At 46.0% G+C, this 22,485-nt stretch overlaps 1 protein-coding gene across 11 annotated transcripts in view; it reads right to left on the bottom strand.

Moving 5' to 3' along the window:
* The window catches only part of FRMD4A (FERM domain containing 4A), a 332,058-nt gene that overhangs the window by 186,191 nt on the left and 123,382 nt on the right, over positions 1–22,485 (bottom strand). For 10 of the 11 annotated variants that reach the window (XR_010411703.1, XM_064592040.1, XM_045874389.3 and 7 more), the window contains exon 2: positions 2,535–2,600. Coding sequence is in view for 10 of the 11 variants with exons in the window: in XM_064592040.1 (XP_064448110.1) it covers positions 2,535–2,600 (66 nt within the window). In the remaining variant the exon portion in view is untranslated. Of the gene's footprint in view, positions 1–2,534; positions 2,601–5,856; positions 6,522–7,536; positions 7,748–22,485 lie in introns of those variants that run through there. The other variant, XM_064592042.1, reaches the window with a different exon arrangement.

The raw sequence follows: 22,485 nt of genomic DNA, 5'->3' as shown, positions 1-22,485 counted from the left end.
GATCCAAATGCTTTGTTCTATGAAAAACCTAGCATGGGTCCAAACGAACTCGAGAAGAGGGATTCCCTTTAGAAAAGGATTTTGTCAAGAGAACATAATCCAGGACAAGGGAACTTTGTAGAGGAGAAAGAAAAGTCATATTTAACTTGGTGTTTGTCCAATAGTTTTAACCTTGCTCCTCTATGTTCTGCTGAAGTCCGCTTTGTAATCATGCCAAAAGGAGTTTAGAAGTGTTCCTTTTTTTTTTTTTTTTTTTTTTTGGTCTATAGTTTTTTTGTGCGAAACTAAATCCCCTGCCAAGCAATTGGTTCTACGACAAAAAGTCCTTTGGGGAAATAATACCAAGGCATTTTAGGATTAGCCCATTCTTTCATTCCATAAGGATTTGTTTAGTGACATTTGTGCCAGGCATTGGGCTGGGTGCTGGGGATACACAGGGATCACAACGCAGACCCTGCCCTCAAACCGTTGGCGGCTCTGGGCAACAGAATAAACAGGCAGGGACAGTGAGCTGTGACGCTGAGTTGTGACAGTGCAGTGAAAGGGACCCATGGGGGAGGGGGCGCAGTGTCTTCTAAGCTGTGAATTGGAGGCTTAACAGAAACAGAAGCAGAGTTCTAGAAAGAGGAAGTAACACGTGACTTGTGTGGGCAGAGTAGGACTTCTCTTGCTTGGCCTAATTCAACATCTTCTGGATTGTGAAAGGCTGAGGATGAGCCTTCCAAAGTTGCGCACAGCAGTAACTAAATATCTTTTCTGTGATTCAGGTTCACTTCCAATGCCCCAGTTCACATCTTCCCGGAGGGGGCTGGCCGACAGACTATAACTTCACTGCCACTTGAGGTCCCATTTCCTCTTTCAGAGAGTGGCTACTTTCTAAGCCTCTAAGTGTTGATATATATTTTTTAAAAAAAGCATCTTAAAAACACTGGACCACTCACCTATAAACTCTTCATGCTGATTCTTAACAACTGAAAGCTCCAAATGCTTTGTCAGTGATTTTGCTAACGGAAGAGATCTTGCTCACTTTACAGTTCCTGTCTCCTGCCTCACCTCACCTCCCAAATCCAAACCACAAGTTTGACTCTTAATAAGACTGTAAGTCTTGGAATCTAGCCTAATAAGGACATAATCCAAAACATGGAAGAACTCTGTACCCATGGGTAAATTAATGACAGTGTTTACTGATAGTAGAGGAAAAACTGTAAAACAAACAAACAAAAGCCTTAAATGTGCCCAAATGAGTGAACGATTAGATAATAATGGTATATCCGTTTTTGGACTTTATGCTGATATTAACAAAGATGAACCTATAGTAACTTGGAAAATGCCAACGAAAGACAATGTTAGGTGGAAAAATAAAATAGAATTACATGCATTACGATTACAACCACGTAAGAAATAGAAATCTGAAAAATGCTGGAAAGAAATTTGCTGAAATGAGACTAATAGGTAAATGAGTGGGCTGTGATTATGAGCTTTTTCCTACTTTCTGTTTTCTACGTTGCCTTTATAATTTAAATCTAATTTCAAGTATTAACTCCTTCAGGTTAGCAATGTGAACATTTTCCAAATCCAAGCAGTATATACAAGGGGACGTGAGATAAGAGTATTTCTACGCATATCTTCCCATTGTGACAGTATTGTCCCCCCCCCCCCCCCCCAGTGAATGAGCATGCAGGTGTCATTTCAACCTACCACCGAAGAACTACAGATTCTTGGGCAAAATATTCTGGATAATGAGAAGCACTGCTCTAAGAGTTTGATAGACATTTGAGGATTTCAAGCAAATACGGTTCTGAAAGTTGGAGTCAAACAACAGATTTGGAATTAAGTTCTTTAAATCAAGTTGGGCAACTCTGCGATTCTTCAGGGCTCTAGGTATAATGATGATTTCTTTCAAGAGTAAGCTGAACGAGGCCAGGATCTATGATTCTAATACAGCTCTGACTTCTTTGACTCTGATGGGTGGGTGCAAAATTTGTAGATGGACTGACTGATTCCCTGCGTGTCCACGGACACATAGATGTTCCAGAGTGATGCAACGAGGACACGTGGGATGGGGGTTACTCGGCCCCTGAAGGGGAGACAGAGCCAAGAGATTGCCTCTCTTTCCCCACACCTACGGAAGAATCACTTGGAAACAGCAAATGGTTTTCCACCCCTCTCTGAGCAGGAAAGATGACCACATCAGTTCTAGTTGCAGCAAGAGTTATTTACATTATATTCTAGTTAACTCCGGCAAGTAGAAATTGCTAATGGCAGTTGCGGAATTTCCTTTTCTAGAGATCTGCAACAATAGGTTAGATATACATCTGGCCTTGAATGCCTTAGGCGTGGTGTACAAAGAAACAGAATGAACAAAAATAGCATTCACACACACAAAAATACCATGGTGTGCCGCCCTTCTCTCCTAGATTCTACCAGATCCCGATTAAAAACTGTTTATATCGTCCCCCACCCATCAGCTGAATCGAAGTCCAAACCACATAAGCTTTGGAAGAAACTCAGAACGTTGGCCAAAAGTCAGTTACCTGCACTAGCAGTTCCAGCTTCCTGTCATCAAGAAGATGTACTTGACATCGACGGCCCTCCGTCATCTACGAAGAAAGACAAATGATGGTCACTGAGAGTCTGACAGCCTGACGCATCTCCCATTCAATAATTTCATCACACACATTAGGGACAGATTTCAGTATCCAGGCTCTGCCACCGTGTCCCCCTTACTGAGCACCTGGGAGCAGACGAGCACCCCTCTGGCAATTGCATCTGATTTCTGTGAAGCTTCTTTCTCCACAGGATTTCTGTGCTAATCGTTTATTACCTAGTCCTGACAGTGCTTTCCCCGGTGACAGAGGAACCCGGGAGCTAAACGCTCACGGCTAAACCTGACCCCTCACCCTTGCACCTTTTGCTACGCACACACTGCTGTCAGTGTAAGAGAGAGAGAGAGAGCCCGGACGGGCATCGTTGGGTCGTGGCCCCACCGGGTCTTGGGTGCGTTCATCTCTGCAGCCCCGTCTCATATACAAAAGCGAGTGGGCTGAGCCCAGGGAAATGCAGCTGAAATGTTTAATCGCCGGCTTTCTGGAAGGAAGAAGCCTTCATTTGTAGCATTTGCTGGAGCCCTGGCGACACTCTCAGAGGAAATCCTTTGAAGAATGAGGCTTCCCTTCGATGTCAGCCGGCCACCACTCTAACCGAAACTTGTCTTGCTACACTCCAGATAGCTTCCCTGGTTCTGATTTCAAGCTACTGTCCTGGCAAAATATCTCCTACACATACGGTAACCTTAAATAGCCCCAGGGGCAAGGTGATAGTAGAGTCAAATAATCAGGAAATTTTCCATCCGTGAGTGATGGGTTTTGAGTGTTTATTACCTCTGTTTTTAATGTAAGGTACTTACCTCTAAATTTATAGAATTTAACTTTAATAATGGTTCTGTTTTTACCACTGGCACACAGAAGTCCCAAAAACGTACCAACGGGCTCTCACAACAGGTAAGAGCTGGCTCCAACACCACTGTCTGGACCAGAAAACCCAGAGGTTCTGTCCAGCCCTCGTATTTTCTATGACTCCGTAGCCGCCACTGAAACCACCTTCTTTTTGCCCAGCTAGCAGCCACTTCATGCAGATCAAGGGGAGGGAAGCAGGTGGGCAGATCCTGGCCTCATCTGCATGCCCAGCCATCACAGTCCCTTCTCATGAGCGCTTTCTCCAGGAACAATGCAATAGAGATCATCTTCTCTTCCTGTACAACAGGGATTATCCTCTAACCATCAGCATGTCCAAAGCTGGCATGGACACTGGTGGGAAAATCCTCTTATTCCTTCCTCAGAAGAAGCCAACCCCTCCAACTACCATCGAGTCAAATTTCCCTAGTTATGGGATCTTTTTTTTTTTTTTAAGATTTTATTTATTTATTTGAGAGAGAGAGAATGAGAGGGGGGAGCGGGAGAGGGAGAAGCAGACTCCCTGCCGAGCAGGGAGCCCGATGCAGGACTCGATCCCGGGACTCCAGGATCATGACCTGAGCCGAAGGCAGTCGCTTAACCAACTGAGCCACCCAGGTGCCCTAGTTATGGGATCTTAACCCATATGGCACACCCTGCTTGGATGGGACCAAAAGAAATGTCTCTTGAATCTGAGTTAGAAGAATGACTCAGCAGTCCCCAGCTCTGAGAAAAAGCACCAAGAGAAGTTTTACATACCCATAGGCACTCCAACAGAGGTTAAAATAGAGTTAAAACCCAAGGAAGGCTTCAGTCCAAAGGTCTGCCATTTTGCACATATAAGCCGAAGCCGGCGGCCATGGACGTGAGACCGGTCTATGACAAGTCCTTATTCATTCTTTGGACTCTTAACTGTCGGTGTTAACTACCTTAAAAGGAGAGAGGGCTCAAATCCCATTAGAATCTACCAAGTGTGCACATAGGAGGCATCCTAGCTGACTGACTTCATTTAAAAAATCCGTCAGCTTCAAAAAATACCCAAATGGGACAACATCATGATAAAAAGCTCCTGCACAGCAAAGGAAACCATCAACAAAGTGGAAAGCAACCTACTAAATAGAAGAAAATACTTGCCAATTATATATCTGATAAAGGGCTAATACCTAAAACATATAAAGAACTCAGATGACTCAATAGCAAAACCCCACACAATCCTAGTATAATGGACAGAGAATCTAAATAGACATTTCTCCAAAGAAGACATCCAGATGGCCAACAGACACACCAGAAGATGCTCGACATCACTCATTGTCAGGGAAATGCAAATCAAAACTAGAATGAGCTATCAACCTCATATGTGTTAGAATGGCTATTATCAAAAAGACAAGAAATAACAAGTGTTGAGGTGGATGTGGAGAAGAGGGGAGCCTCGCACAGATGGAGGGTCCTTTAAAAATTAAAAACGAAGCCACCATATGATCCAGTAATTCCACTTCTGGGTATTTATCCAAAGAAGAGGAGAATACTCATTCAAAAAGATAAATGTACCCCCATTTTCAAGGCAGCATTCTGTATAACAGATAAGACACAGAAGAAACCTAAGTGTCCATGGGTGGATACATGGATAAAGAATACGTGGTGTATATATACAGTGGAATACTATTCAGCTGTAAGAAAGAAGGAAATCTTGCCATTTGTGACAACATGGATGGACCCTGAGGGCATTATGCTAAGTGAAATTAAGTCAGAGAAAGACAAATGATCTCATATGTGGAATCTAAACAAATAAACAAAACACCAAATTCGTGGATACAGAGCACAGATTGGTACTTGCCAGAGCTGGGGGGTCAGGGGGTTGAGGGAAATCAGTGAAGTGGGTCCAAAGTTCAAAAGGTACAAATTTCCAGCAGCTCAGTTCTTAATGGAAAGAACCCAGGGTTAACACAGTGGAAGTTTAAGGAAGAAAAGTGCTACAACCATCCAGCATATTACTTTGAAATTCCTTTAAAGACATTTATTACAGGTTTCAGAAAATTCTCTGAAGGGTGGGGACAGAGGAGAATTAAAAAAAAAAAAATGCTGCTGGTCCTTAGTATCTTTAGAACACAAAGTTTTGAGCTTCCTTTTATCGTAAAAAGCTAAGGATATAAACACATTCTTGACTTCCTTACCCACATTCTAATAAATTTGACAAAAATAAAGGGAAATTGGTATCACCAAGATATTACTGTATCAAATGAAGTTTTAACTGCAATAATAAAGAGGTAGGTACCATTTTCCCAAAATATTTCAGAGCACACAACGCGTGACGTGACACTGAGTTCATGCCCGTACCTAGGAGTTTACTGTGAGGCTCTCATTTTCATCTGAAAAATAAAATCCTCATTCCATTAAATAATCTCACCTTATCTGCTCAGCAGTTGAAGGAATTAACTATACATCAAGATGTTAAGATCTACTCAAAGTTTTCCAAGTTCATTCTTCTCTTCCAAAAAGCCTTCAATTTTCAGTCCCGAGGAATTTATTTCTAAGCACGCTCCCTATTTGAACAGGGAATTTCTAAGCTGCCTCCCTTTGGGAAGGCACAACATCCCTGAAGAAAAAAGCAGCCCAGAGAAGTGCGTCCAAACAGAAACTCAACTTTGAATCATCACGTTTTTGAAAGTACGCCTTTCTTTGGACGGCACTGCCGTGGTTTTTTTCTCCAAGGGGGGGGATGGCCTGTCCTTCCTGACTGAAGGAAGACTGGAGTGTCCTGTTCTCATCAGTTCAGAAAAGGTTTACCCTCCTGGGTGTGTACCGGGAAAGAGTGGACATCTGTAGCTTTGTCTGGTTTTCCAGGCACACTGAAATTTTCTTTTGAATGCTAACAATTGTAAAATAATACGGCTTTGCTTGTTTTCGTTTTCGGCGGCCGAGGCACAATTGCAGCGTCAGCATCCCCCTCAGAGGAAATCCTCTTGGAGAGCAGGGCTTCTGGCAGATGTCAGCTGGCGACCACTCCGACATAAATCGTTCGCTACAATGCAATTCCATACCAAGCAGAGGCCTGCCGAAGGTGCTGTGATTCTCGAGAAATATACAGCGAAGTGTTATTTTGGAAGTGAGGTGTCCACCCCATCGCTCCAACTTTGCTGTTAAGACACACACTGAATCGGGAAGACTATTCATAAACAGAGAAATGCATTTATGATACTAGCTTAAGGGAGCATAGCAGAATATGAAATGCTATGTGTGTCCTCTCAAGACAGCCAATAAAATTATCGTGCACTTGGACAGGAATTGGGAGGCAAAAAAATAAAATAGTTGATATGCTAGGGGAGTAGGCTTATGGGTAGTTTCCTCCCATCCCATCCAATTATGACTTAAACTTTTATTTTTTTCAGTAAAAAAAAAATGTATAAAAACAAACTTTATCTAGAAAAATGACTGACAGTGTTTGAGGTCAGCCATAGGAAATGGATCCTGAGAAGCTTCGTTCCCAAGGATTTTGTTTTAGATTGCCTACGTTTTTAACGCATCAAATCAAGTTAATTAGTTTACAACTGAGAATTACAACTGTCACACAGGTCAGAATACTGGAGACGGAAGGTCTGACACAGTCTCTCCTGGCAGGTGGAGTTAATGGGAAGCCAGCTGTGATCAGAAGTTGCTCAGGGAGCAAAGAACCTGAAAAGGGGGGGGGCATTTATAAATATCTATGTCTGAGGGCATCTTTTCTCCACTATCCTGATATATTCCTGTTGGTGGAAGGAACCACTGCCCAAATGTGGTGGGGGAGTCCCCCCTCATTGGTTAAAAAACCAATAATAACTAACTAGCAATGACAAATGCCCCCTCCATGGGGATTTTCAGATGCTTTACATGGACAAGGGCAGGCTGCCGAGTTCAGCCCATGCAAATACATTTTATTAGGAACATTTTGTCTTCAAATTCAAAACTAAGTAAACCCCATTTTAGCATGTTTTGTATTATGACCCTTTTCTCTACATATCACCTCTCCCTCCCTCTCCCTCCCTCTCTCCCTCTCTCTTAGCCACTGCGCGTCCTTTGCCAAATAAGTTACATGCTATGGTATACACACCTAGTTCCACTGTGGAAGACATTTTTGTTGAAATCTAATGCAGTTGTACAAATGACTTGTAGGGTCACTGATTCCAAGCTTAGCGATGCACGTGGCTTTCAAAAATAAAAACTCAAAAACATCTCATCGGCACGTTACTATTGTACTTCCTGAGACACATTCATACGGAGACAGTTATCCCTGAGCAGATGTCAGCTGGCGACCACTCCGACATAAATCGTCTCGCTACAATGCAGAATGGGGTGAGGGTAGGGTGGACACCGGGAGGGGAGGCAGTGTTCACAGACCGCAAACACAGCTTTGAACACGCCCACTTGGTTTTTCTCTGTGCACAGTAAGTTACTGTCTTGTGACTCATATTCATTTTGGAGACGGCAACTTTCTGAGACAACAACATAAGAAATATTAAAGCCTCCCTAGGATTCTATAAAGGGAAGAATTAAAATTTCCAAAACATGCTTTATTTAGAAAAGTTATTAATACTCCCCCCCTCCAAAACCTGAAATCCTATCCTTTAAAATTCCACCATCCAATAGAAAACTCAGATTTCAAAAGCATCCAAGCCGAGGTCCGACCACAGAGACCAGCCTCCCCTGCTGGCCTGGTCCGTTAAACCCCGAAGCATCCCAAGGCAGCCGGGTGGGCGGATGCCCTACGGCAGCACCTCACAATCCGCCCTCTGACCTGGGCCGTTCTGCGGCTCAGAAGGAAATTCCAGAAACATGACTACAACTTCCCAGTGCAGCTCACTATTGGAGCCTCTGCTCTCGGGGTCACTTCAACATGTGACTGACATTCCTCTCGCCACTTCGGTTTCCTCTCAGACTGATGAAGGCCCAGCGACCCAACGAAGGTACCAGAAGGTCACAGGCTCACGAGATCTCAATCATCATCAAGCTATCACATCCAGGAGATGAATGAATGCGCTATGTTCACAGCGGTCTCAAGAAATGCAACTCACAGTAAATATACAGAAAGGACTGCGGGCAAATTAAAATTTACTGAAAATATGCATCCATTTGTTGCTGCTCATGCTTAACTTGTACCATGGAGATGCCAGACAGAATAAATTATTATAATGTAATTTTATAACATCGTATGAGCCTCTGCCCATAATCTTTTTTTTTTAATTTTATTTATTTATTTGAGAGAGAGAGAATGAGAGAGAGAGAGAGAGCACGAGAGGGAAGAGGGCAGAGGGAGAAGCAGACCCCCTGCTGAGCAGGGAGCCCGATGTGGGACTCGATCCCGGGACTCCAGGATCATGACCTGAGCCGAAGGCAGTCGCTTACCCAACTGAGCCACCCAGGCGCCCGAGCCTCTGCCCATAATCTTTAAAGGTTAAAGGTATTTTGCCCACTTTTATTATAATTTTCCCCCTATTCAAGCCCACCTTTTTTGTCTTTCAGTGACATATTAAAATAACACGACAGGGGAAGGAGACACATGGTGCTAGACACCAGAAGTCTGATTCAGAGAGAATGACCTTGTCCCTGTGTCACCCTATGTCCTCTGGCAGATTGTTTCACCTCTGTCGCGACCATGAGTCTCCTGGATGTAAAAGGACACACACAGGCACGTCCTTGAGGCTCTTGGCTGCTGAATATAGTTGTAACTTATCAAACCCAGATGAAAGTGATTACATTCACGCGGCGATCCGACGGATTATAAAAGTTGAAAAAGCCTTGCATTCTCCCAAGCTCAACCTTCCACAAGTTTGCATCTGATGAGGTCACAAGCGGGGCCGGTGCTTTACCAGAGGATCTTGGGAAAGCATGTGTTGGGGCCGTGGTTGCTCAGATCCCGCTTCTGCCTTCAGCACAAGGAACTGGAGCGTTCTTCGATAATGCGGGGAGAGAAGTCGTGGTGTCATGGGTGCACTCAGGGCTAGGGGGCTGCGCGGGGCCGCTGCTCTGGGGAGGACCCCACTGCCCAGAGGACCGCTGCCGTGTGTGATCGAGCCACAGGTCCTGGAGGACAATCCATCTCCATCTCTCCAGATGGTACTGCAGGGCAGAGGGTCAAGAAACACTAACAGTCTCTGGGCCTAAAGTTTAAAAGACGAGGAATGGACCCAGACGGGTAAGCGGTGAGGACAGCCAGGGAGCTCCAGTGATGGGCTTTGTGATCCCAGTGCAGTGGAGCTGTGAGCCAGCGCTAAGCTGCGGGCTGTGGAGGAGGAAGGGAGGAAGGGTATCCTTCCCACCTTCCAAAAAGACATTGCAATTTGAGGACAAGCTACTGATGTGGAGGTGGGACAGGTCCGCTGCAGATGTGGAAAGACAAGGCGGAGTGGGTGCCACCCAGGGCCACCGTGGGACAGGCCACTGCTGTCCTCTGTCTGAGGCCAACCCCTCTGAGTATGCCCGCAGGACACGGGCACTGGGAGACCCAAACACACGGGCCCTGCAGGCTGACTGTGCGTCACGGACACCAAGCCGGTGAGCAGGGCAGTAAGCTCACTTCCATGAACTCATGTGCAAGAAGCGTCCAGGGTTCTGGAAGACCCAGAGCTTTCTGCCTTTCCTTCCAACTAGCCGGATGCCTAGAGAGCAGTAACTGGATGGTCCCACTTGGGTTCTGCTGGAGCATCTTCTGCAGACAGGCTCTCCTTTATCTCCGAGTATGAGCCCTCCCTCCCCTCACTCACCACACACCTGCAGCCTTCTGCCGCCCACACTCTCTGCACCTGCAACAGAGTCTCTGAAGACAGAGAAACTTAAGCCTCTCGACAGGGAGGAGGAGAGCATCTGAAATACCTGATCGGGCCTCATTCCCTGGTCTATGTCACCAAGACAATCACAGTGCCATCCCCGTGGGGCTGCTGTGACGAGTAACTCAGTTAATGCAGGTAAAGAGTGTGGATTTCTGCTTGGTGCACAGAAGGCTCTCGATCAGTATTACCTTTAGAAGTTTCCAGTCCGGGAATTCAAGGCTCCTCTGAGCAGGAGTGTCAGAGAGGCAGCAGACCATGTACCTTCACCCCCACCCCAATTCCAGAATGGCCCCAGGTGAGGCTGAGGCCTTCTGTCCACTCACACAAGATTTTTTGCTATGTGGCAAGGTGGGTGGGGAGGCTGGTGTGGACAGGCTTCATCTGAGTGGCAGTCTCCTGCCCTGAGCAAGCGTCAGGCCTTCATGAAGCAGGGCTCTGTGGGGGCCTGGCCATCCCTAGAGGGGGCACTTCATCCAGATAGGGGGCCTGGACAGCCAGTCCTTCTCCCCAGCCGCAGCAGCTCCCAGAGTCATCCTGTGCGAGCCGGCCATCACCAACAGAGAGCTGATATAGGGAACGTGGAGAAGGCCAAAGAAAGGAGGTTGAGGAAATTCAGTGCATGACCTGTGGGTTAAGGCTGGCTGGACAGGAGGCACTGCCAGACCACAGTCGGCAACGCGAGTGGAAGAGATCAAAGCTCTTGCACCTGTTCCTCTGGGCAGGTTCAGGGTGTTATTCTGTTAATCGTCACTGTTCATAGCACAGTGTCCATGTAGACAACCTTTAAAGGCGGCTGAGTGAGGTATAAACCCTGATAAAACATAACAGGCGAAGAAACAGCAAGAACCTACGTACCCAGCTAACATTCCACTGTGCTCCTTGAAGTAAGGACAGATGCAAGAAAATGACATATGTTCTCGGTCATGTGGAGTTCTGGACCTAGTATCTTAGTGACAGAGTCTTGGGGTGGAACGAAGATGCTTCTTCCAAAGGAAAAGGCAAATATCTCTTTCTTTGGCTTTGATAACTGTACCTGGAATTTGTTTTTTAAAAGATTTTATTCATTTATTTGACAGAGAGAGACATCAAGAGAGGGAACACAAGCAGGGGGAGTGGGAGAGGGAGAAGCAGGCTTCCCGCTGAGCAGGGAGCTCAATGCGGGACTCGATCCCAGGACCCTGGGATCATGACCTGAGCCGAAGACGCTTAACAACTGAGCCACCCAAGCGCCCCAGTACTTGGAATTTTTATAGTAGGAAAGGAGCACGGTGTTGTCAGACAAGGACCCCAGACACAGGGGAAACAGTTTTTAAAAGTCTAGGAAAAGAAATAAAAAGGTTGATTCTATGGACCTAAGAGAATATTGTTTTTATGAGATGGAGACTTTACAGGTAAAATTTTCATAACCTAACAAAAGTAAAATTGAATGAGAGAGTGAAGAGTGAGATGTCCAAAGTACACAGAGTGATTTGCACAGAAACTCCCAAAGGAGACGAGATTTTGGTATAATATATGCAACGTGTCAAGGGTGCACGGCACGTTATACATATTCTGTACAAATATGAGGAATGTTTTCAGTGCGTCACAGACTGACAGGGATGGAGCTGGAAAACCAAAGCTGACATGTGAAGTAAGGAAAGTTTAAGAACAATCAAAGAACTTTAAAGATAGGTTCAAGCAAGAGGAGAGAGGAAAGGAATATTTTCATTGTCTGGGGCCGATCAATTTTTGTTAAAAGATGAACTGAACTACTCAGTTCTGGGTTGGTTTCAATCTTCTGAAGCAAGAAGGGAAATGGTGGGGCTAGCTACTACAGCATAAATTAACTGCACCTCCTTCCCCCAAATAAATTCCTCCCAGTGTTCATAAAGTGAATATTAAAAATAGGTAATTATTGGGGTGCCTGGTTGGTTAAGCATCTGCCTTTGGCTTCGGTCGTGATCCCGGGGTCCTGGGATCAAGTCCCACATGGGGCTCCTTGCTCAGCGGGGAGCCTGCTTCTCCCTCTCCCTCTGCTCCTCCCCCTGCTTGTGATCGTGTGTGCGCTTTCTCTGTCAAATGAATAAATAAAATCTTTAAAAAATATAGGTAATTATGTATTAGGGCTTTCTAAGCACGAAAGCAATGAGTGAGCCCAAAGGGGAAAATATACACTGGACTACCTTAAAAATACTTTTATTTAAAAAAAAAAAAAAAAGTAATTTTACTTCATGAACACCCTGAGCAAAAAGAAAAAGCAACTGCAAATTTTGGGGGAGGGTGATAACAACTACAATGAGGGGTTAATGTATTAAAGATAAAATTATTTAATTAGTAGATAATTACAAATTAATTTGCAGGTTACTAACACCCTACAGGAAATAAAATTACACAGCAAGTGGCTAAAAAGTTCCTTTGGCTGGGTAATTTCTCTTCTAGAGAAGACATGTATCCATGTCCCCAGTACTCTAGAGAGTAAGTAATCTAGTGACCAACCCATCCTAATGGAATAAGCGGTGGGGAGAGGAGGGGGGAGGTTAGAGGGTGATAGATAATAATGTCCGCCATAGTGTGTGTTCAGCAAGTGTTCAGCAAGTGTTTATGGTATAGTGTTATATGCAGGGCATCTTATTTATATACAATGATGAACATGATTTTGTTCCTATATTTAATGAGCTTGTATATCCCACAGAGGAGATACTGAAGTTAACAGGCCATTACAGGGTATTCTGTGTGACAACAGGGAGGGTATAAAATGTTCTGGGCAGAGGGTGGGAGGGACCTTAACTCACACCTGGGGGACCGGTCAATACTCAGCTGAGGAAGTGGGATGTGAACAGGACATCTGGCAGAGGTAGCCTGATGTAAGAAGGTCTGGGACGGGAAGGAATGGGGCATGTTCTGGAAACATCAATTGTGCAGAAGAGGTGGGAGCAGAGAGTGGTGGCTGGACCAGGAGCGGTGAGAAAACCAGCTAGGGAATCCTATTTATGATGACAAGAGGGCCATATACTCAATGGCCTGAGGGTGGTACACTCACTGGTGAAATAGTAAGGAGCCACGGAACATCATTTTTTTTTTTTTAAGATTTTATTTATTTATTTGAGAGGAGACAGAGAGAGCATGAGTGGGGGAGGGGCAGAAAGCGAGGGAGAAGCAGACTCCCTGCTGGGCATAGAGATGGAGCCCCCTCCATCCCAGGATCCTGGGATCATGACCTGAGCCAAAGGCAGACACTTAACCAACTGAGCCATCCAGGCACCCCTGAACATCATTTTCAAATCAATTTCATTCTAACTGATGCAGAAATGAGGGGAGTCTGGAAAGAGGGTTCTAACTGCAAGTGTTGACACTCAGTGTCTGAAAAGATACAGATGCACTTGGAAAACCATAAGGAAATACTAAATATAAGCTGTCTTTCTCAGTATCTGCGTGACCCCCAATGACTGGTAACTGAACGAAGAACGTGTGCTGACCAAATGTACAGTTGACAGGGAGGTTTAGATCGTAGCTTCAAAATTTAACAGCTGAGATCCTATTATTTATAGTTTGGGGTCCTATTCTTAGTTCACATGCTAGAAGCATAACTTCCTGAATAATGGAATTAAGAAGCCTCCCACACTCCACCATGGTTAAACCATTTCTGGAAATCTGTGTTCATTCTGGGCACCATATTTTACACAGGAAATGAAAGAGAGTGGAGCAAGGCAAAGAAGGGTAATCAGCTTGGGTAAAGATCTGGACACTATGTCTTCTCAGGACTGACAGGAAAACCACATACCAGCTGAAAAGCAAAGGCTCTCGTGGAAGGGTAACCCTATATCATCTATTGTCCATGTCAGGACACGTGAGGGAGGGAGAAGGGAAGCGATTATTGATTTCATGGAGATAACAGATATAAATCCAATGGGGCATGCCTGGATGTGGGGACTGGCCAATTTAATAATTGCATGCTAATCTGATGATTACATTTAATAATTTAATGAAGAGGGAGAAGAACTTTGCTTTGGTGGGCAGAAATGGAATCAACGAGCAGAAGTTCCAGAAGACACATCTGACTTCAACAGAGGGAAGAACTTTCAAACAAGCATCATTGTTCAAAATGGAATGTGTTGCCCCATCACCACCACATGTGATCAGGAAGGGGCCAGAAGACCTTTAGCCAGGGACAGTGTAAGAAAGGACTGTTGACCTCCGGGGGACGGGGAGACAGACACACTGTAAGATATGTTACAGATATATGTGCTCACCCACAGACAAGAATTCAAAAAAAAAAATTCATCAATAACTCATGTATTTACTTATAACGCTTCTGTTACAATATTACATTTGATGAACCAAATGTTTGCAACATCCATTTCCTGCTTCAGAAGAGTTTTTTAAAAAAATCACATTACAGACTGGTAGGCATGAACACATCATTCTACTTTTTTCCCTACCAATTTCCTTTGTATAAATATGCAAGCAGGGCGCCTGAGTGGCTCAGTCGGTTAAGCGTCTGCCTTCGGCTCAGGTCATGATCCCAGGGTCCTGAGATCGAGTCCTGCACTGGGCTCCCTGCTCAGCAGGGAGCCTGCTTCTCACTCTCCCTCTGCCTGCCGCTCTCTCTGTGTCAAATAAATAAATACAATCTTTAAAAAAATATGCAAGCAAATGTCCTCTTTTTAAAATATAATGCTGTGGAGTGGCTGGTTACATGCATCTGTTACTGGTTTGGTATTCATGTATTTGATAACCAAGAACCTCAATGACATTTTCTTGGTAACACGAATTTGCCTCTTTTGCTCCAATGTCTAATTCAATCTGTCATTTTAAATGAAATTTTTTTTCAATTTTTGCTTATATTGTTATTAGTGGGATGAGATCACACTGTTACAACTACGGGTCTTATGAAGCAATAGGTTATCCCATTTTTACTGAAAATATTTTGTTGACATTAAAATGATATTTTATATGTGTGATCGAAACAGAATGACCCGACTGTGATAACAGGCACTCAGTACGTATTTTTACATGAATTAATAAATATATATCCAAATAACATACATCCTTATATACCATTTTAAGGACAACTCCAAAATATAGGTACTATACAACTTAATTTGCATTCAGTGAGATGTTTTTAATTTGCCTATTCTGTAGGAACATACCCTCACACCCAGGCTATGGAACACATGCATTCTTTGTAGCTAGAGGACCAAGTGTGAAAGGAGTAGGACTCTTGTCAATCTTCAATCACTGGTAGCTGGGGCATCTTGCCACATAGTTTGGGAATGGGTTCTCCTTCACGTAAACAGTCCCCTTTGTGTATAACTACAGGCAAACTCTCCATTATCCCTGGGGATGTGGGGGGGGGGGGCAGAAAAGACCGTCAGCAAGCTAGTGCGATTCGATTCTTAGGTGACTCTTGAAGTACAGGGGGAGGCGGCCGCCTGAGACAGTGGCATGGCCCACCTGCCTTCACAGAACCTACGTGGGATACGAAGCCGCCACTTGCGCCTGTCAGGCCTGAGTCCAGGGGCCCTGTGCTCAGATGCCAAGTCCTCCAGGTGTGGAAGGAAGCACTCTAGTCTGACAGCTGACCCTTTTTGAGATTCATGCTTAAATCAGACCAAACTGGGGCGCCTGGGGGGCTCAGATGGTTAAGCGTCTGCCTTCAGCTCAGGTCATGATCCCAGGGTCCTGGGATGGAGTCCCACATCGGGCTCCCTGCTCAGCGGGGAGCCTGCTTCTCCCTCTGCCTCTCTCTCTCTGTCTCTTATGAATAAATAAATAAAATCTTTAAAAAAAAAAAATCAGACCAAACTTCCAGTGGCATCCCAGCAAAGCGCATCTGAAGGCCATGGATGGCTCCATCTGGAAAGCTACGGTCCTGCAGGGTGGCTCGCAGCTCCTGGAGACGGTCCTAACCCTCGCCCTCCCTTGCCAAATGCCCCAATAAAGAGGTGTAGGGAGAACTTAGGAAACGGAAGTGCTTGCATTGAGGGCAGTTTCTCCAGCTACCTTTGACATCTGTATGGGGCGGTCCATCTGGGCTGGAGGCCGCTGCCTGGATATTTACATACCCAGAGTTCTCTGGAAAGGGCTCTGCTGGAGAGGCCTAGCAGGGACCCCCACCCCGACTTGCCCGAGCTGCATCGGTGGCTCCCTGCCTCTGTTCACCTTGTCGGAGGTTTCCACACTGGCTGGCTGCCCCATGACCACCCCAGGCCCTTCTGGAGACCTGCTCATGGAGCTCCTGATGCTGCTTCCACAGCATGACGCGCAGGACGAGTTTCTAGAGCTGTTCCACTTCTTCTTGAACACCACTTAAAAATGGGGGTGGGCATGAGGCCGGAAAAGGAAGGGAAATGGAGGGGGGTGGGCAGAGGAGGAAGGGAGAGGATTCTGAAACCAAAGAGGGTCCTCCCCCCTCCTTTTCACCCATGGTCCACAAGCCTCTCAGTGGAAAAGCTGTTGCAGGAAATAACGCAGTGCCTTGAAACTCAGTGGCCGTTTGGCAAAGGGTAGATTTAAAAATATTCATCAGTGAGCAGTTACAGAAGTAAAGACGTTCTGTTGTATCTGCGAGTCAAATCAAAAACTCTAATTGGACACAGAACAATTTCTCAAAGCTTTCGGCAGGAGGTAATTATTGTGTTGATGACACACAGAAATCAGGATGAAGCTCAGCCTGCTGTTTGGGCTGTCTCCGTGGATGGAGGAACGAGGGATGGGTTTTTGCCTGTATCAGCACTGATTAAAGGATGGCAGGGGGGCGCCTGGGTGGCTCAGTCGGTTAAGCGACTGCCTTCGGCTCAGGTCATGATCCTGGAGTCCCGGGATCGAGTCCCGCATCGGGCTCCCTGCTCGGCAGGGAATCTGCTTCTCCCTCTGACCCTCCCCCCTCTCATGTGCGCTCTCTCTCTCAAATAAATAAATAAAATCTTTAAAAAAAATAAAAATAAAAATAAAGGATGGCAGGGTTCCTGATCTTTCCTCTTTCCTGATTTCACCAGGAGCGCCGGTGTGAAAGGGTTTACACATGGTATTCCAAACCCTGTGGACACCAAACTTAAGCGTACTTCCAGCAGAGGCTTTAGGAGAAAGAACTGTGTAAGGGAAGTCAAGATGTTGCATCAGAAATAAAGGGGGCAAGGGTAGTGTCTACAGTTTAGATCCTTCCTACTGCCTGGCACAGAGGTTTAAATACACCAGGGTCTCAGGAAATATCACTGATTGAAAGGATGGAGTTACGGTTCTTGATTGTGGTGATGGCTTCACGGTGTAGACATGTGTCAAAACGATCAAATTCGATCCTTTAAATATGTGCAGTTTATTGTATGTCAATGACCCATCAACAAATCTGATTCAGGTATGAAGGTTAGAGATACTCTTTTCACATATCAAAAAAGAGACAGACCCTCAGAGGATATGGAGAGCTCCACCTGCAGTGGGACATCTCAACAGAGTTCTTCACACTTCAAGGAATTATTTCATTTCTTTTTTAAATTTTTTTAAAGATTTTATTTATTTGAGAGAGAGAGAAAGAGTGAGCACAAGCAGAGGAGAGGTGGAGGGAGAGGGAGAAGCAGATTCCCCACTGAGCAGGGAGCCCAATGCAGGACTCAATCCCAGGATCCAGAGACCATGACCTGAGCAGAAGGCAGACACTTAACTCACTGAACCACCCAGGCGCCCCACTTCATTATTTTATATCTTATATTCTTTTTATTTGATGTTTGGTGCTTGTGGTTTCCCCCCAGATGTTGTCATATTCAGGACTGAGGCCTGGCATCGTTATGCATCACTCTAGGTGGCTAAGCCCCACTTTGCACCTCCACCCGGAATTCCTCCTTTCCCAGGCTTGTATGTGATTCTGCCTAAACCTGCCCGCTCAACATCTGCATCTGGCTATCTGTTAGGATCTCAGGCTCAGCATGTGCCAAACAGAGCTGCAGACCTGTCTTCTTCCCAAAACCAACTCCACCCACGGCTTTCCCCTCTTGGTAACGGCCACTCCATCACCACGTTCTGTTCTTTAGGCCCCAGTGGGGGGACTTCTCTCTTCATCTCATATCCCACACCCACCACAGCAGAAAACCTCATTGATTCTAAAATAACCAGACCCTGAACACTTCATCATCACTTTCTCACTTGCCCAATTCTTGCAATGGCCACCCCCCTGGCACCTCTTGCCTCGCAGTCTAATCCCCACACAGCACCCAAGGGGGGCCACGATGCTCCCCAGGTCCCTGTGCAGCCCAAGGGGGGCCACGATACTCCCCAGATCCATACTCTCCAACAGCCCCCCTCCCCCAGTCGATGCCTTCAAGGCCCCACATGATTCCCACCACTATGCGCCCACCCCCCACACCAGTCTGCTCTTCCACACTCATCTCCTTCCTGTTCTCTCCGAGTCACTCTTCCCTCCCAGCCAGAGCCTCTGATGAGCTCCTTCATCTGCCTGGAATGTCTCCCCACACAACCCCATGGCTCACCTCTTCACATCCTTCAAAGCTCTACTCAAACATTACCTTTCCCACAGTGTCCCTTCTGATCCTGTATTTAAGATGGCAACCTTGCCAGACTTTCTGATCTCTGCTTTAGTTTTCCTCAGCTCATGTGCCACCTTCTAGTGCACCATATAATTTACTAGGTTTGCTGTCTGCCTTTTCCTCTTGGACTGCGAGCTCCCTGAGGGCAAGACTTTTCATCAGTTTTGTTCATAGATACCTTGCTGGGACATAATAGGCACACCATTGTGTGTTGAATGACTGACTGACTGACTGAATGACTGAATGAATTAATTGGGGAGCTCAGGTACTTCCCGCCAGCTGGGGTTTGCAAGACCAGCCCTCATACAGAGGATGACAGTTGTCCTGTACCATCTTTACTCTCTGGCCCTCTGACATGGACACATCCAGAGAGGGAAATCCTGGCTGAAAAGCAGAGAGAAGAGCTGACAGATGGGGTAAGGACAACAGGCTTACGCAGGGGAAAACTCATTCTAGCTATCTGCAAACAAGCAAAGAAATGGGAAACCACAAGATGTGACAAAGAATTACTCACTTATATTTTTGAGCACCCACCAAATGCCAGACATAGTATTAGGTGCTGCAGAATCAAAGATTAATAAAGACATGGTCCTTTCTTAGAGAGCTGGAAATTCTACAGAAACAGGTCATTCCAATTCAGGAGATGAAACCCGGGGCTGGGCGCTGTGAGAATCAAAGATTAATAAAGACACGGTCCTGGGCGCCTGGGTGGCTCAGTTGGTTAAGCGACTGCCTTCGGCTCAGGTCATGATCCTGGAGTCCCTGAATCGAGTCCCGCATCGGGCTCCCTGCTCGGCAGGGAGTCTGCTTCTCCCTCTGACCCTCCCCCCTCTCATGTGCTCTCTCTCATTCTCTCTCTCTCTCAAATAAATAAATAAAATCTTTAAAAAAAAAAAAATAAAGACACGGTCCTTTCTTAGAGAGCTGGAAATCCTACAGAAACAGGTCATTCCAATTCAGGAGATGAAACCCGGGGCTGGGCGCTGTGAGGACGCTTTGGGCGAATAAAGGAGGGAGAGACGCTCTGCTTGGAGGAAAACGAGAAGGTAGCATTGGAGGTTTGAATTCAACAATGAGCAGGGGTGTCCCCAGCACAGGAGGGATGGGAGGGGCTGCTCAATCCCCAGGATGAGCGTTTGCAAGAGGCTGACATGCAGAAAAGGCCAAATGTGCTTGGGGAAAGGCAAGGGGGGTGTGGCTGTGTACAAGAGACTACACGTTTGTGCTGCTTCCCCAAGCACCGCTCCCCCCCCCCAAGAAAGTCTTGTGTTAAGTCCTAACCTGCAAGTGGTGGTTTCTTGAGGTGGGGCCTCTGGGAGGCGATGAGGTCATGGCGTGGAGCCCTCGGGATGGGATTCGTGCCCTTATGAAAGAGAGCCCGGAGAGCTCCCTCCTCCCTCTGCCTTGTGAGGACAAGTGTGAAGACAGCCATCTATGAACCAGGACGCAGGCCCTCACCGGACACTTCCCAGCCTCCAGAACTATGAGAAGTAAATGTCTGTCGTTTATTAAGTTCCCCAGCCTATGCTGTTTTGTGGCAACCCAAACAGCCTGACACAGTGTGTCAGAGTTAGTGTAAGAAAAGAAGTTTAAGAAATGAGGAGCTGCCAGGTCGTGCTGGGTCCCTCTAGTCCATATTAAGTCCTGTGGGTTATAGGAAATGAAGGCGGGAGGGGGGCAACGAGGCTGGGGAGGGGATGTGCGTGCACTGCACATACGTGTGTGTACGTGTGTGTGTGTGTGTGTGTGTGGCAGGAAGGCGGCAAGGGGGTAAGCTGTGATGATCTTATAACCACCCAGGAAAGACCGGGGAGGTGCTGAACTATGAATGGGCACCTCACCCCAAAGGAATTTGGGAAGGAAACATAGGAGCAAGGTGTTAGAGAAATTCATTGTAAAGGCTTGAAGAGCTTAATCCCAGTCATGCAACCAAGAGGAAGAGCGAGGCGGACAAGTGACTCGCTGACCACAGGACAATGGTTGTTGAGCCTGGGAGGAGGAGGAAGAGAGGTCCCCAGACCACCACCGGTCAGAGTAGTCAGAGGTGAGACACGGCACCGCCTTCGCTAATGCGGGAGTACTGTCAGGGGTGCTCCTTTGAGGGGTCACATTGTGAGAAAATTGATAAATAGCCAAATGGACAACTGGCCATTTCAAAGCCCATCTGACGGGCAGCCTCCCTCCCTCAGTGAGGGTCTGAAGAGAAGGGCAAGAGCGAAGGCTATGCACTGTTCTCATGCTCGCCTCCCTGTCACTGTCACGGGGAAACTGCAGGAACCCGAGCATCCTCACTCCCACCTGTCTTCCATGCTAATAAGCACGTGTGCTCACATACTGACATTTTTTCCATTTCCAATGTGAAACCGAAAACAAGACAAAACTCAAGAGTTTATGGGATTTTTCCATTGGGTTTTGTCAGTTCCCTAAAAGTGTGGTCAGTCCTGTTGGCAAGAGGAAAAGAAGAATCTAGCTGTATAAGGAAGAAACAAACAAAAAACCCCCCTGTGGTTTGGATATTCTTTGAGTATCTGGATATCTTTCCAAGTTGGAAGTTCTAGATCTCTCTATCTAAAGAGTATAAAATCTCTATTGGCTAAGTTGTAACCTTAGCAACAGGGGGGCAGACAAACCACACTGTGCAGGGACAAAGAAACCATATTTTCCACAAGAAAGAAAGAAGGAACCACAAACAAGTGTCAGTTTATATTTTCTCCAGAAAATGACTGGCTCACTCCACCCTGTCCAGGCAAACTATTGCCGTAAACTGTCCCTGAGGGTTCATCTAAAATAGATCCTTGTCCTGCATACGGCTATTCTGTGCCTGTTTAATCTGTCTCCAGAAGATGGACCATCTCTCATTCTGATTTATTTTATCTAACACCAAGAAGGTTATTAAGTGCTTAAATAATTTCCGATGTTGTTATGCAAATCAGTATGTTGATTGCTCATGCTACAGAGAAACTCAATATTTCCAGAGTTGTCAGGCGGTGGGTGCAATGAGAAAAACCTCCCACAAGCATCTAGGACACTCAGCTTCTAGGCTTGTTTCTGCTACTAACTCTCTGCAGTAATTACCTGAGTTTAACATAAATAAGTGAATAGAAGCTGAAAATCTTCCTAATAATGGCAGCGAATGGGAAGTAATCAAAGAACGTTACCCAGCGATTGGATTTTTGCCTCTGTTGTGAAGAAGATGGCATCACCATGGATTGGCATAACCTTCGTAATGCTTGTTTTGATTCTAGCATTCTTTTCCAAGAGAAAAGCCCTCCCTTATCATTTTTTAAAACTGAAGAACTCAAATGCTCTCTCTGCTTTTCAGTGTAAAAGCAAAATCATCTCTTCTTCTCTTCCTTCCCCTCCCCCAACCAATCCTCCCCATATTAGCGTTCCAGGACTCAGTGGAGTCTCAGGGATGCGGACGCATGCGGAAGGATGCCCACAAGTCTTTTCCATCCAATACAAGAGGACTGCTGGGGGATGCCTTTACCTGCAGAAGTCTTTCTGGGAGACCACATGACACAGAGTATCAGAGCGAACAGTTGTTTCCCTTATGCTACTTTCTCTTTATAAAATGCATCTCAGGATTGGAGGTGAGGAGGCACCACTTCCTTGAGTCGTGTCTCCATGGCCAGTGGCCTCTCACACCCCACTGTGTGTCCCTGCAGTTAGCCGTGCTGAGCCTTCCGGTGGCATAATCAAGTCACACTGGAAGGT

The sequence above is a fragment of the Mirounga angustirostris genome, unplaced genomic scaffold, assembly GCF_029215605.1.
Source record: "Mirounga angustirostris isolate CCGP_5_RB_7025 unplaced genomic scaffold, mMirAng1.0.hap1 SCAF_5, whole genome shotgun sequence".
Taxonomy (NCBI): Eukaryota; Metazoa; Chordata; class Mammalia; order Carnivora; family Phocidae; genus Mirounga; species Mirounga angustirostris.
The sequence above is the reverse complement of the archived record's forward strand: the minus strand, read 5'-3'. Positions and strand labels throughout refer to the sequence as shown.